The 19,793-nt window shown below is 44.4% G+C and overlaps 1 protein-coding gene across 3 annotated transcripts in view; it reads left to right on the top strand.

Annotated features, from left to right (window-relative positions):
* The first annotated feature begins 299 nt into the window (after positions 1–299).
* ankfy1 (ankyrin repeat and FYVE domain containing 1) overlaps positions 300–19,793 on the top strand; it is a 94,666-nt gene continuing 75,172 nt past the window's right edge. The window contains exons 1-3 of one of the 3 annotated variants that reach the window (XM_070857372.1): positions 300–338; positions 7,930–8,125; positions 15,382–15,500. In XM_070857372.1, coding sequence (XP_070713473.1) covers positions 329–338; positions 7,930–8,125; positions 15,382–15,500 — 325 coding nt within the window. In that variant the 5' untranslated portion in view covers positions 300–328. Of the gene's footprint in view, positions 339–7,929; positions 8,126–15,381; positions 15,501–18,624; positions 19,076–19,793 lie in introns of those variants that run through there. The other 2 variants (XM_070857373.1, XM_070857374.1) reach the window with 2 other exon arrangements.

A 19,793-nucleotide genomic window follows, 5' to 3' on the forward strand; every position in this document is an offset into this window, starting at 1 on the left:
TCAACCTCCAATGATGCAGATGGTAATTTTGACAGTCTTGTTTTGCACACGAGTAATACATGGAATAAAGTGGCATTCTGAGAATCACAATTTTCAGCTGTTCAACTCTAAATCCTCATAGTTCAAAGGTAAACGCTTTATGCAAAGAAATAACTGTGAGAAACATCTGTAACGTTATGAATGGATTAGCAACTAACTTGAGCGAAACAAAGTGGGTGCGGGAGGGGTGGGGTGGGACTCCGCTTTAAGGGGAGGCTCCCCGCGCTCCACCTGCTCCATTTCTTCAGGGGTGGGGGGGGAAATACCGCGAGAGCTGGCCGGACCCAACATGGCGGAAGGTAGGAGCGGGAGCGGGGGCTGGGCCGGTCGGTCGGTCGGTTTGGGGGCCTTTTGTGTTGTGCTGTGGGGCAACGGGCGGTGTGGGGACTGGGGGAGTGAGGGCCGCACCGGGCCGGAGAAGGCTGCACACTCGGGGTTAGCCCGGCCTCTGATTTCTCGAGCCGGGATGGAAAGCTCCGTCTCTCCCTCCCCAGGGGTCAGGGTTCCCTTCTCCCCACCCCCTCCCCCCAGGGGAGGGGGGTCAGGGTCCCCTTCTCCCCACCCCACCCCCTCGATTCTTTACTGTTAAGTCTCTCTCGCTGTGCAGTCAGTTCGCCCAGTACTTTTACACTAAGTATATCCCCGTTTGTAAACTCCTATTGTGTAATAGTTTGTCACTGGATCAGAGTAGTTGCTCTACCCTCCGGTGAATCATTTAGACTTATTTTGAAATGATGGCCTTGTAATAACTGCTCTGACTTTAGTCTCTGGCCTTTCAGTAAAGCTTTCAACTCATTCCTGTATGTTCTTTTTTTTTAATAAATGGTGGAATGGAAATGTAATCTATGGCTGCAGGAAACGACAGTATTAAATTGTCCAAAGAAGCCGTGCTTCACCCTTGAGGTTTCTGTCAGCCGAATCCATTTAAATCTTATTTGTGCTGGTGATCAGAACATAGCGAATGCTTGAAATAGAGAGTCGGGTCAGTCAACAAAAGGGAACTGAAGTTTCATATAATGAAGTGTGAGATGGTTTATTTGCGGGAGGAATAAGGAGGTCACTTTTATTCCTCGGAAGGTAAGAAACTGGAGGAGCTGAGAGATCTGGAACGAAAGATGCAGAAACCTCTACAAGTAGCAACACAAGTTGATGAGACTATAGAGAGTGTTCATTTGTTGTGAGGTTCATTTCTAGAGGAATAAAATACAAGAGCAGGCAGGTAATGTTAAATTTGTATAGGACCTTTGTGAGGCCACATTTGGATTACTGCACAGTTCTAGTCTCCATACTACAAAACGGATATTGAAGCACCAGAGAAAGTACAAGAGATTGAGCAGGTTGGGGGGCTCTTTTCTCTAGCAAAGAGACCACCTTATAGAGGTCTTTTAAAATGAAGAAGTCATTTGATAGGGTAGATGTGGAGAAATTGTTTCCATTTGTGGGGAAGTCCAGAACAAATGGGCATAAATATAAGATGGTGACTAACAGATCAAATAAAGAATCTAGGAGGAATTAATTTATTCAGAGTAATGAGAATGTGGATCTCACTGTCACATGGAGTGGTTGAAGAAGATAGCATTAACGCAGTTAAAGGGAGGCTTGATGCATACGTGAGGGAATAGAGGAATGCAGGGTGGATAGAGTGGGAAGAGGCTCCTGTGGAGCATAAACACTGGCATAGACCAGCTTGGCCGAATGGCCTATTTCTGCTGTAAATGTACTTCTGTAATATATTCTGTGTAGCATCTAAAAGAGTAAGATAGGTTAACAATTCAGGTAATTCGGTGTAGGTTTGCCATTTCAAATAATTTTCTCCACCTCTCATTACTTCATGGTTTTCAAAAAAAGAATTTTCAAGTATGTCGTTGAATCCCATTTTTAAAAAAATAAATGGTGTAATTACCAGTTACGTTACAGGATGAAGAGACTGCTTTTGTCTGTTTGAGAGTTTAAGAAACATTTTTGTAGTTTCCTGTCTACACACCTCCCAAACCTCTACCACCTAGAAGGACAAGGGCATCACCTCCAAGTTACCCCTCAAAGTCACACGCAACCCTGACTTAGAAATATATCACTGGTCCTTCATTGTCGCTGGGTCAAAATCCTGGAACTCCCTCCCTAACAGCACTGTGGGAGTAGCTTAACCATGTGGACTATGCAGTTCAAGGCAGTGGCTCACCACCACCTTCCCAAGGACAATTGGGGGATGGGCAATAAATGCTGGCCTTACATTCATTCCTGACATTGCTGGTAAGAAAATCACGAAGGTGAGGATAGACATTCTCCTGCTAATTCTTCCCTTCCTCTTTACCACCCCCCCCCCCAACCCTTCAATTCATTTTGTGTATCTCAATCTGTGGCACCATAGGCACTTTTCACTCTTGGGAAAGCCATGGAGGGATTTAAACACGAGGATTAGAATTTTCAAATCAAGGCTTTGGTGGACTGCGAAATATGTGGGTCAGTGATCACAGGGGTGATGGATGAACACGAGTTGGGATGAGCAAGTTTATGGACGGTGAAAGATGACAGGCTGTACTGTAAGGGTCTCTAATTTTAGAAGGATTTGCTTGTTGTCAGAGACAGACAAGTCAGTGGAGAACACTCATTATGGCAAAGGGACACAGTGATGTAATGACAAGTAACAATGCTTGAAAAGGGATGGATCATTGCCAGAAGATGGAGAGAGGTTGTGATGTTGGCAAGTGTGCCGTGAAACCTGAAGCTAGGCAGTGGTTCAGAAAAGATCTAGGGACCAGATAGTGGGTTTATAAAGGAGATGGATGTGAGGACTGCCTGAGGAGATAGGCAACGAAGGTCCTCTCTGTTGGGGAAGGGAGCCAAGTTGGGGGATGGAGGAGGTGAAAGAGAAACCAATTCTTGGACTCCTTATGGTTAAAGAGACTTGCTATTGTATAACTCCTTGTCTCCTCCTCAGGAGGAGCAATGAATTACTTTTGATGTGCAGTTGTGTAGGGGAACATGACTACTATTTGTGCACAGCAAATGAATGGATTACTCGATAATCTGTTTTTGGTGGTGTTGCTTGAGGGGGGAGTGTTGGCCATGATACTGGGGAGAATTCCCTACTCTTCAAATACTACCATTGGATCTTTACCCTGAGCAGGTAGATGGGGCCTTACCTCTGCTATTGCAGCACTCTCGGTACTACACTGGAGTATCAACTTAGTTTATGTACTCCAGTCTGTAGTGGAACTTGGACCCAAATCCTTCAGATAAAGATAGCGAGCGAAAGGGAGGGAAATTTTCTTTCTGGGATAACTGGAGTAATGGGAGAATTGAGCTGCACTGAGAGTAGCAATGATGCTCGAGATGGCTAAGGCAGTGGGCAACGAATACCACATTTGGCTGTAGTCTGGACTTGAAGTTTCCACTGACCTGCCTTGTTTCATTCCCCTCCCCTCCCCCCCCCCCCCCCCCCCCAATTCCTCAACACGGTAACCGTTGTAGTGGGGGAACGGTGAGAGTCCCTGAATGGTGGGGAAGAGTGCATTAAAAAAAAACACAAGGCTCTGGAACGGATCAGTGGAGCCTTTGGTGTTGGGCCAGAGGAGGGATTTAGGAAATGCATTACTTGAAATGACTGTGTGGGGGAAGTTCAGAGGATGAGGGAGGAGGGCAGAAAAGTTGGGGAGTAAAAAATCCAATTGAAGTCACCAAAGGTGAATTGCTGAATGCAAGCCATGTCCACAAAAGAAAGCTCGGAGGTACAAAAGAAAGCTCGGGGAAGTACAGAAGGGACGATCATCAGGCAGTGTGGGTCTTGAAGGAGAAGTAGGGAAGGGTGGTAGAGAATGAGTGTTCAAAGTGTGTGTGCGTGCGTGCATGTCTAAATGGGGTATGGGAGTACAAATACACATCACAAAGTAATGGCAGAATTGAAAAGTTGATTGCACTACAGAGGGTGCAGAAGAGATTTACTAGGTGCTGCCTGGAATGGAGAATTTTAGTTATGAGGACAGATTGGATAAGCTGGGTTTGTTCTCATTGGAACAGAGGAGGTTGAGAGGAGACCCCATTGAGGTGTACGAAATATTGAGGGGCCTGGACATAGTGGATAGTAAAGATCTATTTCCATTGGTGGAGGGGTCTATTACAAGGGGACATAGTTTTAAGGTGGTTGGTGGAAGGTTTAGAGGGGTTTTGAGGGGGGGGGGGGCTTCTTTACGCAGAGGGTTGTGGGGATATGGAACTCACTGCCTGGAAGAGTGATGGATGCAGAAACCCTCACCACTTTTAAGAGATGCTTGGATGTGCACTTAAAGTGCAGCAACCTGCAGGATTACGGACCTAGAGCTGGTAATTGGGATTAGACTGGATGACCTTTTGTTGGACGGAGCAGATATAAGTACTGCAGGGAATAGAATACGGCCAGGGTGATCTCCTGGACTAGTTTCGATCGCCTGGACGAATCAGAGAGGAATTTTCCCAGATTTTTTTCTCCCTATGGCCTGGTTTTTTAATCTGGTTTTTGCCTCTCCCAGGAGATCACATGGCTTTGGTTTTGGTGGAGTGTAGAATGTTTTAGTATAAGGGGTGTCGCAGTTGTTGTAAGGTGGATTGGTTGGGCTGGGTGATCTTTGCCTTTCCGCCATAGTTCATGGGTTTACGTGTGGCCTTTAGGGCTGCTGACAGAGGGCCGTGTGGCTCGATGGGTCGGAATGGCCTCCTTCTGCGCTGTAAATTTCTATGTTTCTATGAATCTTAGTTAGACCACACTTGGAGTACTGTGATCAGTTCTTTCTATTATACAAAGGATATAGAGGCACTGGAGAGGGTGCAAGAAATATTTACAAGGATGATACCAGAAGTGCAAGCTTATAGCTATCTGGAAAGGACACATGGGTCTCTTTTTCTCTTGGAGAATGTGAAGGGGTGTCCTACTAGAGGTCTTTTTTTAAATTATGAAAGGTTTTGATAGAGTGGATACAGAGAGAGTCTCTTCCCGTGAGGAAGAGCAAATCTAAAGGCCATTAATATAAGGTAGTCACCAAGAAATCCAATAGCGAATTCAGAAGAAACTTCTTTCCAGAGAGTGGTGAGAATGTGGAACTTGCTACCACAGGGAGTGGTTGAAGCGCATAGTATAGATGCATTTAAGGCTAGACAAGCATAGGAGGGAGAAGGGAATAGAAGATTATGCTGATAGTTAGATGAGGAAGGATGAGAGGCGGCTCGAGTGGAGCATAAATACTGACATGGACTGGTTCGGCCGAATGGCCTGTTTCAGTGCAGTGTATGCTCTGTAAAAAGCTTTGCTTTCGCAACTGGAATAATTTCTAGGTAAACTCATGTCTGAGAATGTCCAGCAGTAAACTGGCAATATTTATATTAAAGCAGTTTGTTCACATACTATTGTATGCTTAACTGAGCCAATAAGCAATAAATGGTCACATTTGCTATTGAAATGGGAGCAGTTTATATCGCATGTTGTATTTTTCACTAAGGATCGAATGCCAGCAGCTGTCAAAATACGAGTCCTTATAGACCCCTTTTTATGATGTGACCTCCCTCCCTCCTGCATCTCCATTAACAGTAAAGAGCTGCCAACCGCTGAGCAATTCCTCTTCTGGACTCTTGCCCAATGTTCCTGCCCAACCATGCTCATCCGAGCCAGACACTAACCTGTGACTGAGCATCCGAGCGAGGAAGTCCGCCTCTGGGCATGCACACCTGTTGGCCAAAGCCCCTCACATTGGGGCTTGCATTAAGCAGTTGATGAGCAAGTCTGATTCATGCACAGGACCTGGATATCGAGAACATAATGGTGGCTGTATCCCGTGTCAGACTTTCCATCCGACAGTTTTACAGCTGATGAGGAAACAGAGAGTTTGTACAAAAGCAGCTGGTTTAATTTGCTGAAGGCTAGGTGTGAGCATGCATGCGTATGGATAGAGCCCTGCCTACTATGGTTAAGTTGCAGATAGGCAAGCAGCTGGTGTCAAAGCTCTGCTGATTGATGGTGTGTCCCCACTTTGTATGGTGAGTTGTGAGGAATTCTTCATACCTCTTGTCTGTCTAATGCTCAAGCCCACACTTCAGTTTTCTAATGGCCAATTGTGGCTAAACTCCTTAAGGGGATGGGTCAGAGGGGGGTCCCTTTAGGATTGTGATGACTCTACTACAGCAACAACTTGTATTTATATAGTGCCTTTGGTAGTGGCGGAGAGGTTTAGGCAGGGAGTTCCAGAGCTTGGGGCCCAGGCAACAGAAGGCACGGCCACCAGTAGTTGAGCGATTATAATCAGAGATGCTCAGGAGTGCAGAAAGAGGAGCGCAGACATCTCTTGGGGGCGGGCGGGGGGGTAGTGGGGCTGGAAGAGATTAGAGATAGGGAGGGGCAGGGGCGGGGAGCGGGTAGTGGGGGCGGCAGCGAGGGGTGAGGGAGGGAGAGGGATTCGAAAATAAGGCTGAGAATTTTGAAATTGAGGCATTGCTTAACCGGCCTAAGATAACGTGCCCAATGTACGTTCGTGTAAGTCAACCTTCTGTGGCTGTCTGTAATCCAAGAAGGTCTGTAGCACTGTTGACAATTGATCAGTCAAGCTTGGCTCACTGATGGCTACTGGAGGGCTAGGCCTGTCACTTGGGCTGGGATTCTTCCCACTCCAATTTGATCATCCTCCAAATTGTTCTCTGATTTGTACGGTGGTCCTGACTGGGCAAGGACTTGCATCAAGGACAAGTAGCAGAAAGGTCACAGGCGCTCTGTGCCAGTAGGCAGTGCAGTTTTAGTTGATTAAGCCTCCGGAGTTACTACTGTGCCACTTGGATCTGCCAACGTGCACCTGCGCTGGTAAGTGGGGTGTGTTTCTAGGAGGCTGTGTGGACTCCATGGTAGCCAAGCAAACCCAATCTGTGAATTTCTCAGTACCGTAGCTTAGAGACTTTTAAACATGGTGATTGGTTTCCATATGTGTCCGGCGCTCGTTGAAATAATATCTCATTGAAACGTATAAAATTCTGACTGGGTTGGGTAGACTGGATGCGGGGAGGATGTTTCCCTGGGCTGGGAAGTCTAGAACAAGGGGTCACAATCTCAGGACACGGGGTAGGAAATTTAGGACCGAGATGCGGAAAACATTTTTTCACTCGGTGGTGAACCTGTGGCATTCTCTACCACAAGGCTTGGAGGTCAAGTCACTGAATATATTTAAGAGGGAAATCGATAGATTTCTAGACACAAAAGGTATCAAGGGGTATGGGGGAAAAGTGGGAATATGGTGTTGAGGTAGAGGATCAGCCATGATATTGAATGGCAGTGCAGACTCGAAGGGCCGAATGGGCTACTACTATTTTCTATGTTTCTAAGAATGCTCTGTGGCTTCAAGGGAAAGGTTGTGATTGACTGGAGCCTCGTTGGTGCAGGGTTCAGCTGTAGTGAGATGTTTACCAGTTTAATGGCACCTGCAGCCATCAGGACTCATTGGTTATATGCCAGTTTCTCAGAAGGGGTTTGTCCTGGGATTCTGGCTGTCACTCCTGCTTTTTGCTTTGTCAATGGGACCACACATGACGGTTTGAGCCCATCAGATACCGGTGGCTGTATTATTGCTGATAGATAAGAAAAGAGCTCCCTGTTTGCCAATTATAAACTTTTTTTTTTTACTGCCCTGTTGCTTAGTCTGTTGCAAACAGTGTGACAAATTGGCTACCTTTTTCACCTTAGAAAATGCACTTTTTGGAAAGAATTAAACCATGGGAATTTCATATTAAAGCAATTTAGCAAAGGATGCCGAAGTTGTGTAATAGATTATTTTAGAGTAAGGGCCTATTAATTCACTGACTATTTAATTTGCTCGTCATTTAAGTTTTTAAGTGTTTAGTTTGTCTTCTGACCGCCGGTTTCTTATGCCTTTCTGTCTGAAGCAGAGGAGGTCGCCAAGCTGCAGAAACATCTGACGCTCCTCCGCCAGGAGTATGTGAAGATGCAGCAGAAGCTGGCGGAGACGGAGAAGAGATGTGCCTTGCTCGCAGCCACGTCCACCAAGGAGAACTCTAGCGACTCCTTTATTTGCAGACTACTGTCGATTGTGTCTGAGCTTTATCAGCAGGAGCAGTACAGGTAAATCTTTCACGTACTCTGCAATAAAAGGTATTGTGGCCCAGAATTTGCATTCGGAGGCTGCCGAGGCTTGCTAGATGTGTGCTCCCACATTGTGAGCTGGCAGATTGACTGTAACTAAGGCGGATGCCTCCGACCGCAAACATTTCTATGAAAGTACCAGTTGTTCCTGGAGTTTCAGGAACTTCTGGTCCTGGGCCTCCATGCGAAGGCCTGGATAGAGGCCCATGTATCCCAGCAGCGTATGTACATTGCACACATCAATGGGATCATGTGGGCCAGCCCAACCAATCAAAATACCCCTAAAAACACACAAGCACTTGAGATATAATTTTTTTTTTAAACTTTTAAAATTAATCAAAATGGAATGTAATTAATTGAAACAAAAATTTAATTTTTTGAAAAATAAATTTACATATTTTAAAGGGTGTAAAAAATAAACTTACCTTATTTAATAGGATTTTAAATGTTTAAATTACTGGGAAAAAAATGTAATATTGGCAAATAGGCCAACTCTCTTGAGATTTCTTGACCGATCGCAAGTTCTGGGTTTAGACGCATGCGCTTCACGTGCCTAAACTCAGAACTTGCGGGGACCCCAAGGGTGAGTGCACGCCTTGTACGCGCCCATGGGGAGTGCGAATTCAGGCCCATTGTATCTTGGGACATAAACAGGTCACTTAACTGATTAAAAGCCAGTGAATCTTTTATTGATATGGTTGACTTGGTTCAACTGTACTTTTTTTGTTTAAATTACTAGCATCAAAATCGCAAATATTAACCATCATCGTCAGAATATCTAAATTCAAATGATATTGTTGTAATCTTTTGACATTATTGAACTTGTAAGTGCCTTTTCAGCTTGTCTGCTCCAGTGCAGACTAGTCCGGATGGGACTTTGTTTCCATTTATAAAATTGTACTCATTAATGAGATACATCCTCTTGAGTCCTGCAGGTTAGATGTGTGATCCCACATTGTGAGCCGGCAGCTTGACTGTAATTAATCCCAGAGAGTACAGTGATAAATATTTCAGATGTGAATGATTTGAATAATGAAGTAATTGGTCGCAAGGACTGAAAAAACAAAACGAGTGTTGGAATAGTTACTGTCGTAACATTAATCATTATAGATATATGTTCGTGAGAGATTGATTGCAGTTAGTGCACTACAGTCTCTTGTTTTTATAGTTGAAAGCTGGGAATGTCCATTTGTAGGGGTGGGGGGGGAACAGAAGAAAGAATGTTTTTGATGTTTGTTTTCGAGCGACAGTGAATATCTCTGAAAGCCATCAGGCTTTGTGCACTTTGCTGATAAGCACTCTGCTCTGTCAGTCATTCAGCGTCATGTCCAACGGCTAATTTCTCATGTACGCCTAGGTAATGCTCTTTCATTATCCTCCTGAATCCGCAGAAAGCATCCGGTGCATTAACCCTGACAGGTTTTTTTTAAAAGGAAGAGTGGTGGTAAAATAAAGATTCCTGTCTGGTTTTCTAGACAGTTTTGGCTAGATGTGTCCACAGAGCTGCTAATTCGGCATAAATTGTAATCTTCACATTGGAAGATCCCTGGCTTGTGAAGTGGAATGTCACCCTGATGGTGGTGGGGCAGTGTAGAGAGTGCTTTCTTCTGCATCTGTAAATGTATCAGTTGTGGCAGAATTAAGTTGTATTCTTCCTGAGACCTACTTCTATTAGCTGAAATGAGTGTTTAAAGTCTCATATCATTGACAGTCCCTTGGAGTCGAGGATGACTTGCTTCCACTCTAAAAGTGAGTTCTCAGGTGACTGAGGAGTCCAATGCGGGACCTACAGTCTCTGTCACAGGTGGGGCAGACAGTGGTTGAAGGAAAGGGTGGGTGGGAAGCCTGGGTTGACGCACGCTCCTTCCGCTGTCTGCGCTTGGTTTCTGCATGCTCTCGGCGACGAGACTCTAGGTGCTCAGCGCCTCCCGGATGCTCTTCCTCCACTTTAGGCGGTCTTTGGCCACGGATTCCCAGGTGTTGGTGGGGATGTTGCACTTTATCAAGGAGGCTTTGAGGGTGTCCTTGAAATGTTTCCTCTACCCACCTGGGGCTCGCTTGCCGTGTCGAAGCTCCGCGTAGAGCGTTTGCTTTGGGAGTCTCGTGTCGGGCATGCGGACGATGTGGCCCGCCCAATGTAGCTGATCAAGTGTGGTCAATGCTTCATCATTTATGAAGTCTATTTCGGAACAGGCTGCAGAACCAGTTCATGTGAGCCTCGGCCTCGGAGCTAACTATATAGACATGCCACTCAAATCCTTGCCACTCCAACATGATTTTCTCTCGTCGCGTGCCTTTCTATAACTAGCACACTTGGGTCGTGTGACTTCCAAGCAATGAATGTTACAATTAAGTGTACATTTCATGTGGAAAAACGGATTTGAATTTTTAATCTCCGGCTCTTTGTGCAGAAGTAAGCTGACATTTGTTTGGTTTATGAAATATCTATTGCAAAGTATTAGATGTACAGCAATCTAGAACATCTTGTGATAATTGTAAGGTTCATAATACAGTAGAGAACCAAGCTGAATATAGAAAGTACAGCGGAAATCTAACAAAAGGGCAAAGAGAGAGTATGAGAATAGATTAGTGGCTAACAAGAGTTCACAAACCTCTTTTTATAAACACAAATGATCAAAAGGAAGGTTGGGGCTGATTAGAGATCAAAAGGAGATATTGTTGTGGAGGCAGAGGGCATGGTTGAGGTACTAAATTGAGTACTTTGCATCGGTCTCCACTAGAGAAAAGGATGCTGCCAATGTAGCAGTAGCATAATTGTACAGGATACAAACAGCTTAAAAAGGAGGCACTTAAAAGGTTGGCATTCCTCGAAGTAGAAAAGTCACCCAGTCCAAGTGGGATACATCCTAGGTTACTGAGGGAAGCAAGGGTGGAAATTGCAGAGACTCTGGCCACAATCTTCCAATCCTCCTTGGATATGGGGGTGGTGCCAGAGGACTGGATGGTTGCAAATATTACACCACTGTTTGTTTTTTTTTAAAAAAACGGGAGAAGGATAAACCCAGCAACTACAGGCCAGTCAGCTTAATGGTGGTGGAGAAACTTTGTGACAATAATCTGGGACAAAATTGGCATTTGGAAAAATATATGCTAATAAATGAAAGTCGGCACTGATTTGTTAAACCCAAATCATGTTTGACTAACCTGATCGAGTTCTTTTGAAGTAATGGAGAGGGTTGATGGTAGTGCGATTGACAAAGTGCCACATAATATTCTTAGCAAAACTAAAGCCCATGGGATTAAAGGAACGGTGGCAGCAAGGATACTACATTGGCTAAGGAATAGAAAGCAGAGAGTAGTGGTGAACGGTTATTTTTCAGACCAGAGGGAGGTATACGGTGGTGTTCCCCACGGGTTAGCACTAGGACCACTGACATTTTTGACCTGGACTTTGGTATAAAGGGTATAATTTCAAAGTTTTCCAATGATACGAAACTCTGAAAAGTAGTAAACTGCGAGGAGGGCGTAGACGGACTGGTGAAATGGGCAGATAATGCAGATAAAATTTAACACTAACATGATGCATTTTGGTCGGAGGAATGAGGAAAGGCAGTAATAACTAAATGATACAATTTTAATGGTACAGGAACAGACCCAGCTAAACCTTTTATAAAACACTAGTTAATCTTCAGCTGGAGTATTGTGTTCAATTCTAGGCACCACACTTTGGGAAGGATGTCAAGGCCTTGGAGAGGGTCCAGGTGAGATTTACTATAAATGGTACCAAGGATGAGGGACTTCAGTTATGTGGAGAGACTGGAGAAGCTGGGGCTGTTCTCCTTAGCAGAGAAGTTTGAGGAGATTTAACAGAGGTGTTCAAAATCATGACTGATTTTAATGGAGTAAGTAAAAGGAAACTGTTTCCAGTGGCAGAATGGTCTGTAACCAGAAAACGCAGACTTAAGGTGATTGGCAAAAGAACCATGAGGCGACATGAGGAAACACTTTTTTTTTTTAAAAAGAGTTGTTGTGATCTGGAATGTCATCATCATCATCATAGGTGGTCCCTCGAACGAGGATGACTTGCTTCCACGAGAGTTCAAAGATATTTCAATGAAGGACCCGATGTTCCAGTCCTGAACTCCAGCTGAGGGGGTGGAAGGTGCCTGTGCGTGGATTTTTTTAACGTGGTGACCGTTGCACATCAGCCACCATACGGGCTTGACCGCGCTAGGCCTTTATCCAGTGTCGAGGATTAACCAGGATGACTGGAGACCAGCTCTGCTGCACGGACCTAGTGCACGCACACATCAATGTGGGCTGGCCCGTGCTGCCTCTGAGCCCTCGGCTCTTCTGGGCCCCGTACCCAAGCTCCCTATACTAGTGACCCATCAAACACTCCCAGGGCAGGTACACCACGGGGTTAGCTACAGATAAAGCTCTCTCTACAATGTCCCATCAAACCCTGCCAGGGCAGGTTCAGCGTGGGGTTAGATACAGGATAAAGCGCCTTCTACATTGTCCCATCAAACCCTCCCAGGGCAGGTACAGCACTGGGTTAGATACAGAGTAAAGCTCCTGCTGCACTGTCCCATCAAACTATCCCAGGGCAGGTACAGCACGGGGTGTACTGCCTGAAAGGATGGTGGTCGCAGATTCAGTAGCAACATTGAAAAGAGAATTGTATAACTACATGAAGGGGAGAAGTTTGCAAGGCTCTGAGGAAGGAGCAGGGGGGTGGGATTAATTGGATAGCTCTACCAAAGATCCGGCACAGGAGCGATGGGCCGAATGGCCACCTCCTGTGCTGTATCATTCTGTGATCTTGAACATGGACGACTGGTGTTGTAGTCTGGACTACAAGGGCTGGATTTAGTGACATTTTCCATTCTAAATTGGAGGACCATTCTGTTGTGTATCTGTAAAGCATGCACTCCCATGTTCTGCCGCCAGGGAGCTCATCCCCTGAAGTCCCAAGGGATCCCACTTTAGAGTGTCTTAATAAAGACTGAAGTCACTGTTACTTTAACCTTCATCTGTGCTAGGAACACAATACATTCCACTAAAGAATTGTATTAACTTTTTTAAAAAAAACGCACTACGCACAAATGCAGAACCTGAGCATCTCGGCAGTTTAATTGGCAAGTGCTACAGGGAAGATGTATTGTGGGTCATGGATTGAAAATGAGGAGGAGGAGAAATAATTCTCTAGCCAGTACGTAAGGGTATGAAGTCTGGCCCGTGCTGTTAATTTATAGTGACAAATCCGCAGACATGTGAAGTGTCTAAATCCTGCATGGAGTTTACAACCATTCTGATTCGCAAGCTTTAGAATTGGAATTCACAATGAGCTGGCTTCAGTGCCAATTGCTGCATTTCAGACAATAACTAACATGGGGGTGTTTGAATACATGGTAGCAACAGTCTGAGAGCTAGGAAATGAGTTGGCCAAAATATGTGAAGGAGTTGATTATGTAAATATGAAGTGCTGTACATAGAAAAACAAAGGGCAGCACCCATGATCAGTGGTCTCCAGATAGTTAATGGAGCAGCAATCAACAAAGGAAATCGAATGCTGGAGCCCAATCAGTAGCTTGCAGTTCATGCTTAAATTATTCAGTGCTCGAATCAGACTGCATCTTGAATACTGTGTCCAGTTCTGATCATTGAGAAACAAGAGGCAGTACAGACAAGCACTGCGAGGCTAATTCTAGTATCAGATCTGCGTTATCAGGAAAGACCTGGTCAACTTGGGCTTTTCAGCATGGAAAGGAGGTATCGAGGTATCGAGTGGTCATCTTATAGAGGTACGCAAGGGTATGGGAAAGGTAAATCCAGAACACTGTCAAATTAATCCTTTGTCCGAAGGACAAACTAATGAATGACACATTTATTAGGACTGATGTCAGGATATTCCTCAGAGTGATCAACATGTCAAATTAACTTCTGGCACGAGTGATGTTGGCACAAACCCTGGAATTACGCAAGAAATAGAAACATAGAAAATTGGTGCAGGCATAGGCCATTCGGCCCTTCGAGCCTGCACCGCCATTCAATAAGATCATGGCTGACCATTCCCTCAGTATGATAAGGGGATTGCCTTATGAGGAAAGGTTGAGTAGGTCGGGCATCTACTCATTGGAATTCAGAAGAACGAGCGGTGATCTTATCGAAACGTATAAGATTATGAGGGGCCTTGACAAGGTGGATGCAGAGAGGATGTTTCCACTGATGGGGGAGACTAGAACTAGGGGGCATAATCTTAGAATAAGGAGCTGCCCATTTAAAACTGAGATGAGGAGGAATTTCTTCCCCCCCCCCCCCCCCCCCCCCCCAAAGAGGGTTGTAAATCTGTGGAATTCGCTGCCTCAGCGAGCTGTGGAAGCTGGGACATTGAATAAATTTAAGACAGAAATAGACAGTTTCTTAAACGATAAGGGGTTACGGAGAGTGGGCCGGGAAGTAGAGCTGAGGCCATGATCGTATTAAACGGCGGAGCAGGCTCAAGGGGCTATATGGCCTTCTCCTTTTATGTTCTTATACAGTTGGTGCTGTGATTCGGTGGGGAGGCCAGGTAAACTAAAGATGGATATACATGTACATTTACCTTGTCAGCTCCTATTGTGGGTAATTTTATTGCGGCGAATCAAAGTTCAGATTTTGTTTTCTCCAATTTGATGCCAATTTGTTTAGTTGCTTTAACCTGGGCACAATTAGTAAATTGTCATCTGAGCAGTGGGCATAAGCGCAACCCTCTGTGGGTCAGTTTTGTGTCAGTATTATATCTGGCTGCAGCACTGGCTATGTTAACTGATGATTTGCGTGAAGCCTGTTTGCTCTCATTCATTTAATCAAATCAGGATCCAGCATGGCCCATCTGGAATATTGGGTTATTTGCTTCTCCCTTTATTTTATATTTATACACCCCTGCCCCACCTTGCATTTTTGGAGTATCGCCCAATTTTTGGAGCACTCTCATCGTAACTTGGCTTTCCTAAACTGCTTGGACTCCATCCAATCTCTGGGTTGTGACATTGCTCTTGCTCAATATTTCCCAGTGAAATATGGGAAATATTGGTGATTATCTTTTTTTTTACAAGTATGTTTCCTTGTAGCTCTCCTGCAAAGTAAGCATTGGCATTGTGGAGCTCCCTCGCTGTGAAGGATAATGCCTGCTGTGCCTGCAATTGTTCATCTCTCTCTCTCTCAACTGGTTTCAGTAATGGTGCCAACATAAATGATGAGAAAAGCCATCTGTATTTTTTGTCTTTCAGTGACCTAAAAGTGAAGGTTGGAGAAAAGTACCTAAATGTCCACAAGTTTGTGCTGGCAGCACGCAGTGACACCTGGAGCCTGGCAAACCTTGCCTCTACCCATGAACTAGACCTGTCAGGTTTGTGTGCATGTTTTGTTACCAAGTTTGTGTATTCTAAACTGACTTGCTGCCTGAATCTGGCACCAGAGGTAGCCTGATGGTTCTTTGATTCAATGGCGTGCTCAGAAGTAAATTTTCAGTCTTGACATGGTTATTAAGTCACTCATGTATATAATCATAGCCAGTTCTAGAATAGTACTGGCAGGGGCCTCAATTGGATTGACCCCTTGATCTACTAGCTAAGGAATGGTGTGAAGATTTTGGGAAGTGGATGAGAAGGGCAGGAGGAGAAATGAAGTACGTCTTTACTGAGATGGCAGACGGAACATCATTGCAGTGAGCAGCTCACATTGCAAAATAGTCCATGCGTATTGCACCTTGCAGAAGTACAAGCATTTAGAATGCCTGCAGCATTTGACCTTGAAGTCTGTACTCCACAATGATGCCACTCTTTGCTAAAGGGGAGGTGCTGAGGAATTTTCACGGAGTTGCTAAGGAAGTAATTTTCTGAGCTGGAGCCTCTGGTGGGTTAGCTTCATCATGGGCAATGTCCATATGCTGTGCATATCTTGTGGGCGAGGCTCTTACTGGAAGTGCAAACATGGAACATTACCCTTAGAGTGTGATCTGGCCTGACACACTGTTGAGGAAGCCATTTTGGAATAACATCAGGTGCGATAAAGTTGACTTGGTTACATTTTGAAATTGGGGATTGTCAAAAGGTTCAGATTTAAAAGTCTTCTGTAATAGCATTTGGACTTTTCCTTCTGAGTAATGTGAACACATTTTACATCTAATTTTTGAAGATGTGTAGCTAGAGTAGTCTGCAACTTACAATCCTGGAGGAATGACTGGTAGAGGTTGGATTGTTTTATAGGGATTTTGGGCTTTACAACATAATTCTAGCTTATACACGAGAGCAGTGAAATCTTCTATGTCTGACCGTGACACTTTGCTTGCTTTAAACATTTGGGAACAACAAAATTTCTGTTATTGGCTATCAATAGCAAACAGCGGAAATTTTTACTTTCACTGAGTTGTTTTGATTTGATTTTGGAGTAGGCTAATTTTAACAGCCCTAGTTTGTTTCAACGGCCATAATCAGTTAACTTGTTTACTTTCAATATTGTTATCATGACTTCTTTCTGTTGAAGTTAAGTAAAATGCCTGTAAGCTGTATCTACACAAGTATATCCGGGTCTTTTTTAACTGCATTCAAAGGTGATGCTTGAGGTTCCTGTTTTATTAAGTATCAGCATTGGGATTGAGAAGTGTGTTGTTGCAGACAGGTTGCTGGGATGTAGGTGACACTGACGAACGGTATTAATGCCCTGGGGGCTACTAGAGATGGGCAATAGTCATCCATGTAATGTGGGATTGGAGTCATTGGTCGGTCAGACCAGCTCCGGATTAGTGATCCAGTTGGATTTTTACAACAATCCAACAGCTTTCATGGTCATTTTTCAGGTACTAGTCAACAAATGACTAGATTCATTGAATTCAGTGTCGGAACTTGCCCTGGGCTTGGACTCCTGGGTTGCTGGTCAGGTACCGCAACCACTCGGCTGCTTTACCTACATGTTTAGTGGGACATTTATGCTATTGAGGGAGTGCAGCGAAGGTTCACTAGACTGATTCCCGGGATGGCAGAACTGACCTATATGAAGAAAGACTGGATCGACTGGCTTATATTCACTGGAATTTAGAAGAATGAGAGGATCTCATAGAAACATATAAAATTCTGACTGGACAGGTTAGATGCAGGAAGAATGTTCCCGATGTTGGGGAAGTCCAGAACCAGGGGTTACAGTTTAAGGATAAGGGGTAAGCCATTTAGGACCGAGATGAGGAGAAACTTCTTCACCCAGAGAATTGTGAACCTGTGGAATTCTCTACCACAGAAAGTTGTTGAGGCCAGTTCCTTAAATATATTCAAAAGAGAGTTAGATGTGGCCCTTACAGCTAAAGGAATCAAGGGGTATGGAGAGAAAGCAGGAATGGGGTACTGATGTTATATGATCAGCCATGATCATATTGAATGGTGGTGCAGGGCCGAAGGCCTACTCCTGCACCTATTTTTCTATGTTTCTATTAACCCTGTTGAGGGAACGGGGACATCCCCTGAACGCAACAGAATGGAGGAAAAGCATCGGCCTAGAAGGTAAACTGGGCATGTAGGACGGAGCTTTTAGCTCCCTTAATCACTGCCAGGTTATCCAGTTGCTTGCAAAACTCTCATATCTTCAATTCTGGAAACACAAGAAAACTATTTGGAGCCCCAAATCCAGCTGATTTGGCACTTGTGTTGCATCCGTCCAACATTTAACTCTTGCATGTTTTTCCTTTTAAGTGCAGCACAGATTCGGGAGCATTGTATGGAGGAAAAATTACATCCTGTTGTTCCTTATTTTGTCTAGATGGTGTTTTTTTACATTGAGTACAGCCTGCTCAGCTGGTTGGTATATGCGGAGCTAAACATGCTGGGTTTCCAAAGTGTGGCTGTAGTGACAACCCAGTTTGGCGTAAGACCCCCCCACCCCCCACCCCCCCCAGCTCAGCATATGCATCTGTGTCCTAGAGTTCTGACACACTGACAACGTCGTGTCAGCCATGACTGAATTTCCGACACCATTCTTTTCGCGTGGCTCTACTGGTGTGAGTAAATACAGGACACCAAACTCTGGTTTCTCTCCCATTACAGACTTAAAAAGGCTCATAGAATCATAAGGCCCAAGTTTCGACAGGAGTTGCTCCTATTTTTTTTGGAGCAACTAGTTTTTTTTGGAGTATGTTAAAAATCGCAATTCTCCATATTTAGTTTGCTCCAGTTTCAGTGAGTTAGTTCAGTTTCTTTTTAGTTCAGTTTTTTTTTTTCAAAAGGACGAGTTACCAGCCACTTGCGTCTGTTTTGGCCATTTAGGCAAGTTTAGGCAGCTTAAAGTAACTCCAAACTAACTTGGGCTCAGAAAAATCTTGTGGACACTTTAGAAATCAGGTGCAGGTAGCCAGAGATTTTGGGGGGAGAGAGGGAGAGGGAGAGGGAGAGGGGGGACCTTGCAAAGCACTAAACATCTTCACGACAACTAATAAAGATCTTGTACTGTAACTTTTGCATAATTTACACATTCCACTATATAAAGCTTCATAAAATAATGCACTTTTTAATATCATTTATATCAGAAGTTGAATTTTGATGGTGCTGACTGCCTTTCTTACTGCTCTTATCAGCAGACAGTCTCGGGGCAACTTTTCTAATTCAAACAGTTTGTTCTTTTTCTAAATCATTTAAAGAAACTCTTCTCTTTTCCCCCCCCCCCCCCCGCCCCCCCGGATCAAAAGTCGCCCCGCACTAACCTGTTTGTTGTAGCCCTCAGAGTGGATTGAGTCTTGAACTCGATTTTATAAAGTCCAAAAGGGATATTGGGCCTGAAATTCCGATTGAGGTCTTTCCGCGGGCAAACGAGCGAAACGGGGAAAAAAGATGCGCACTTACCTGTTGCTGCTGCGCCCGTTGGAACTTCCGAGCCTGAGGCCTCTGGTGACTGCGCGTCGCAGTGCGTGCACATTGGGAGCTGGAGACAGCAGCCAATCAGGTTAGTATATTTTCTCATTCATAGTAATAGGAGTTCCGTAAGTCCAAAATTCCTATTACTATGAATGAGAACCCCCCACTCCCACCCCAAACACCCAAAACCCAATTTAAAAAAAAATAGAAAATAAACTATATATTTTACATTCATTTTAAATTAAAGTTCTTTTTTTTTAAAAAAGTTGAGAAAATATTTTTTTAAGTTTTTTTAATTAAACCTTAAAATAAACTTACCGTAGTGAGGAGGGTTTTTAAAAATAAAATGTGTTTTTATAACTTTATTTTAAAATGTTTGTGTATTTTTAAACACTTGCGCCTGTAAAATTAGGCTACCCGCCTGCTTTTTCAGGCGCAAGATTTTAAAGGACATTTGCAGGGCAAGATATTTGTAAATATCAGAAATCTTGCCCTGCAAGTGATATGCGTGAGATCTGTCAAGCCAGAAACTTGACAGACTGGAAAAGCCGGTTTTCAGCACATGTGCATTGCGTGCTGAAAACCGGCTTTTCCGATTCCTTCCCGGGTCCGTAGAAACTTCGTACGGACCTGGGACATGGGAATTTCCGTTCCATTGTCTTTAGGCATTAATGCTTTGAAATTTCTTGACATAGATGTGATCAGTGACACAAACCAGTGGCTTTATCTCCTCCCCCCCCCCGCCCCCAATATTGTGTCTTGAATTCTGCCGCAACTGCGCTGTGAGACTCCTGGTGCTGATCTGG

Source organism: Pristiophorus japonicus, chromosome 16, assembly GCF_044704955.1.
Source record: "Pristiophorus japonicus isolate sPriJap1 chromosome 16, sPriJap1.hap1, whole genome shotgun sequence".
Taxonomy (NCBI): Eukaryota; Metazoa; Chordata; class Chondrichthyes; family Pristiophoridae; genus Pristiophorus; species Pristiophorus japonicus.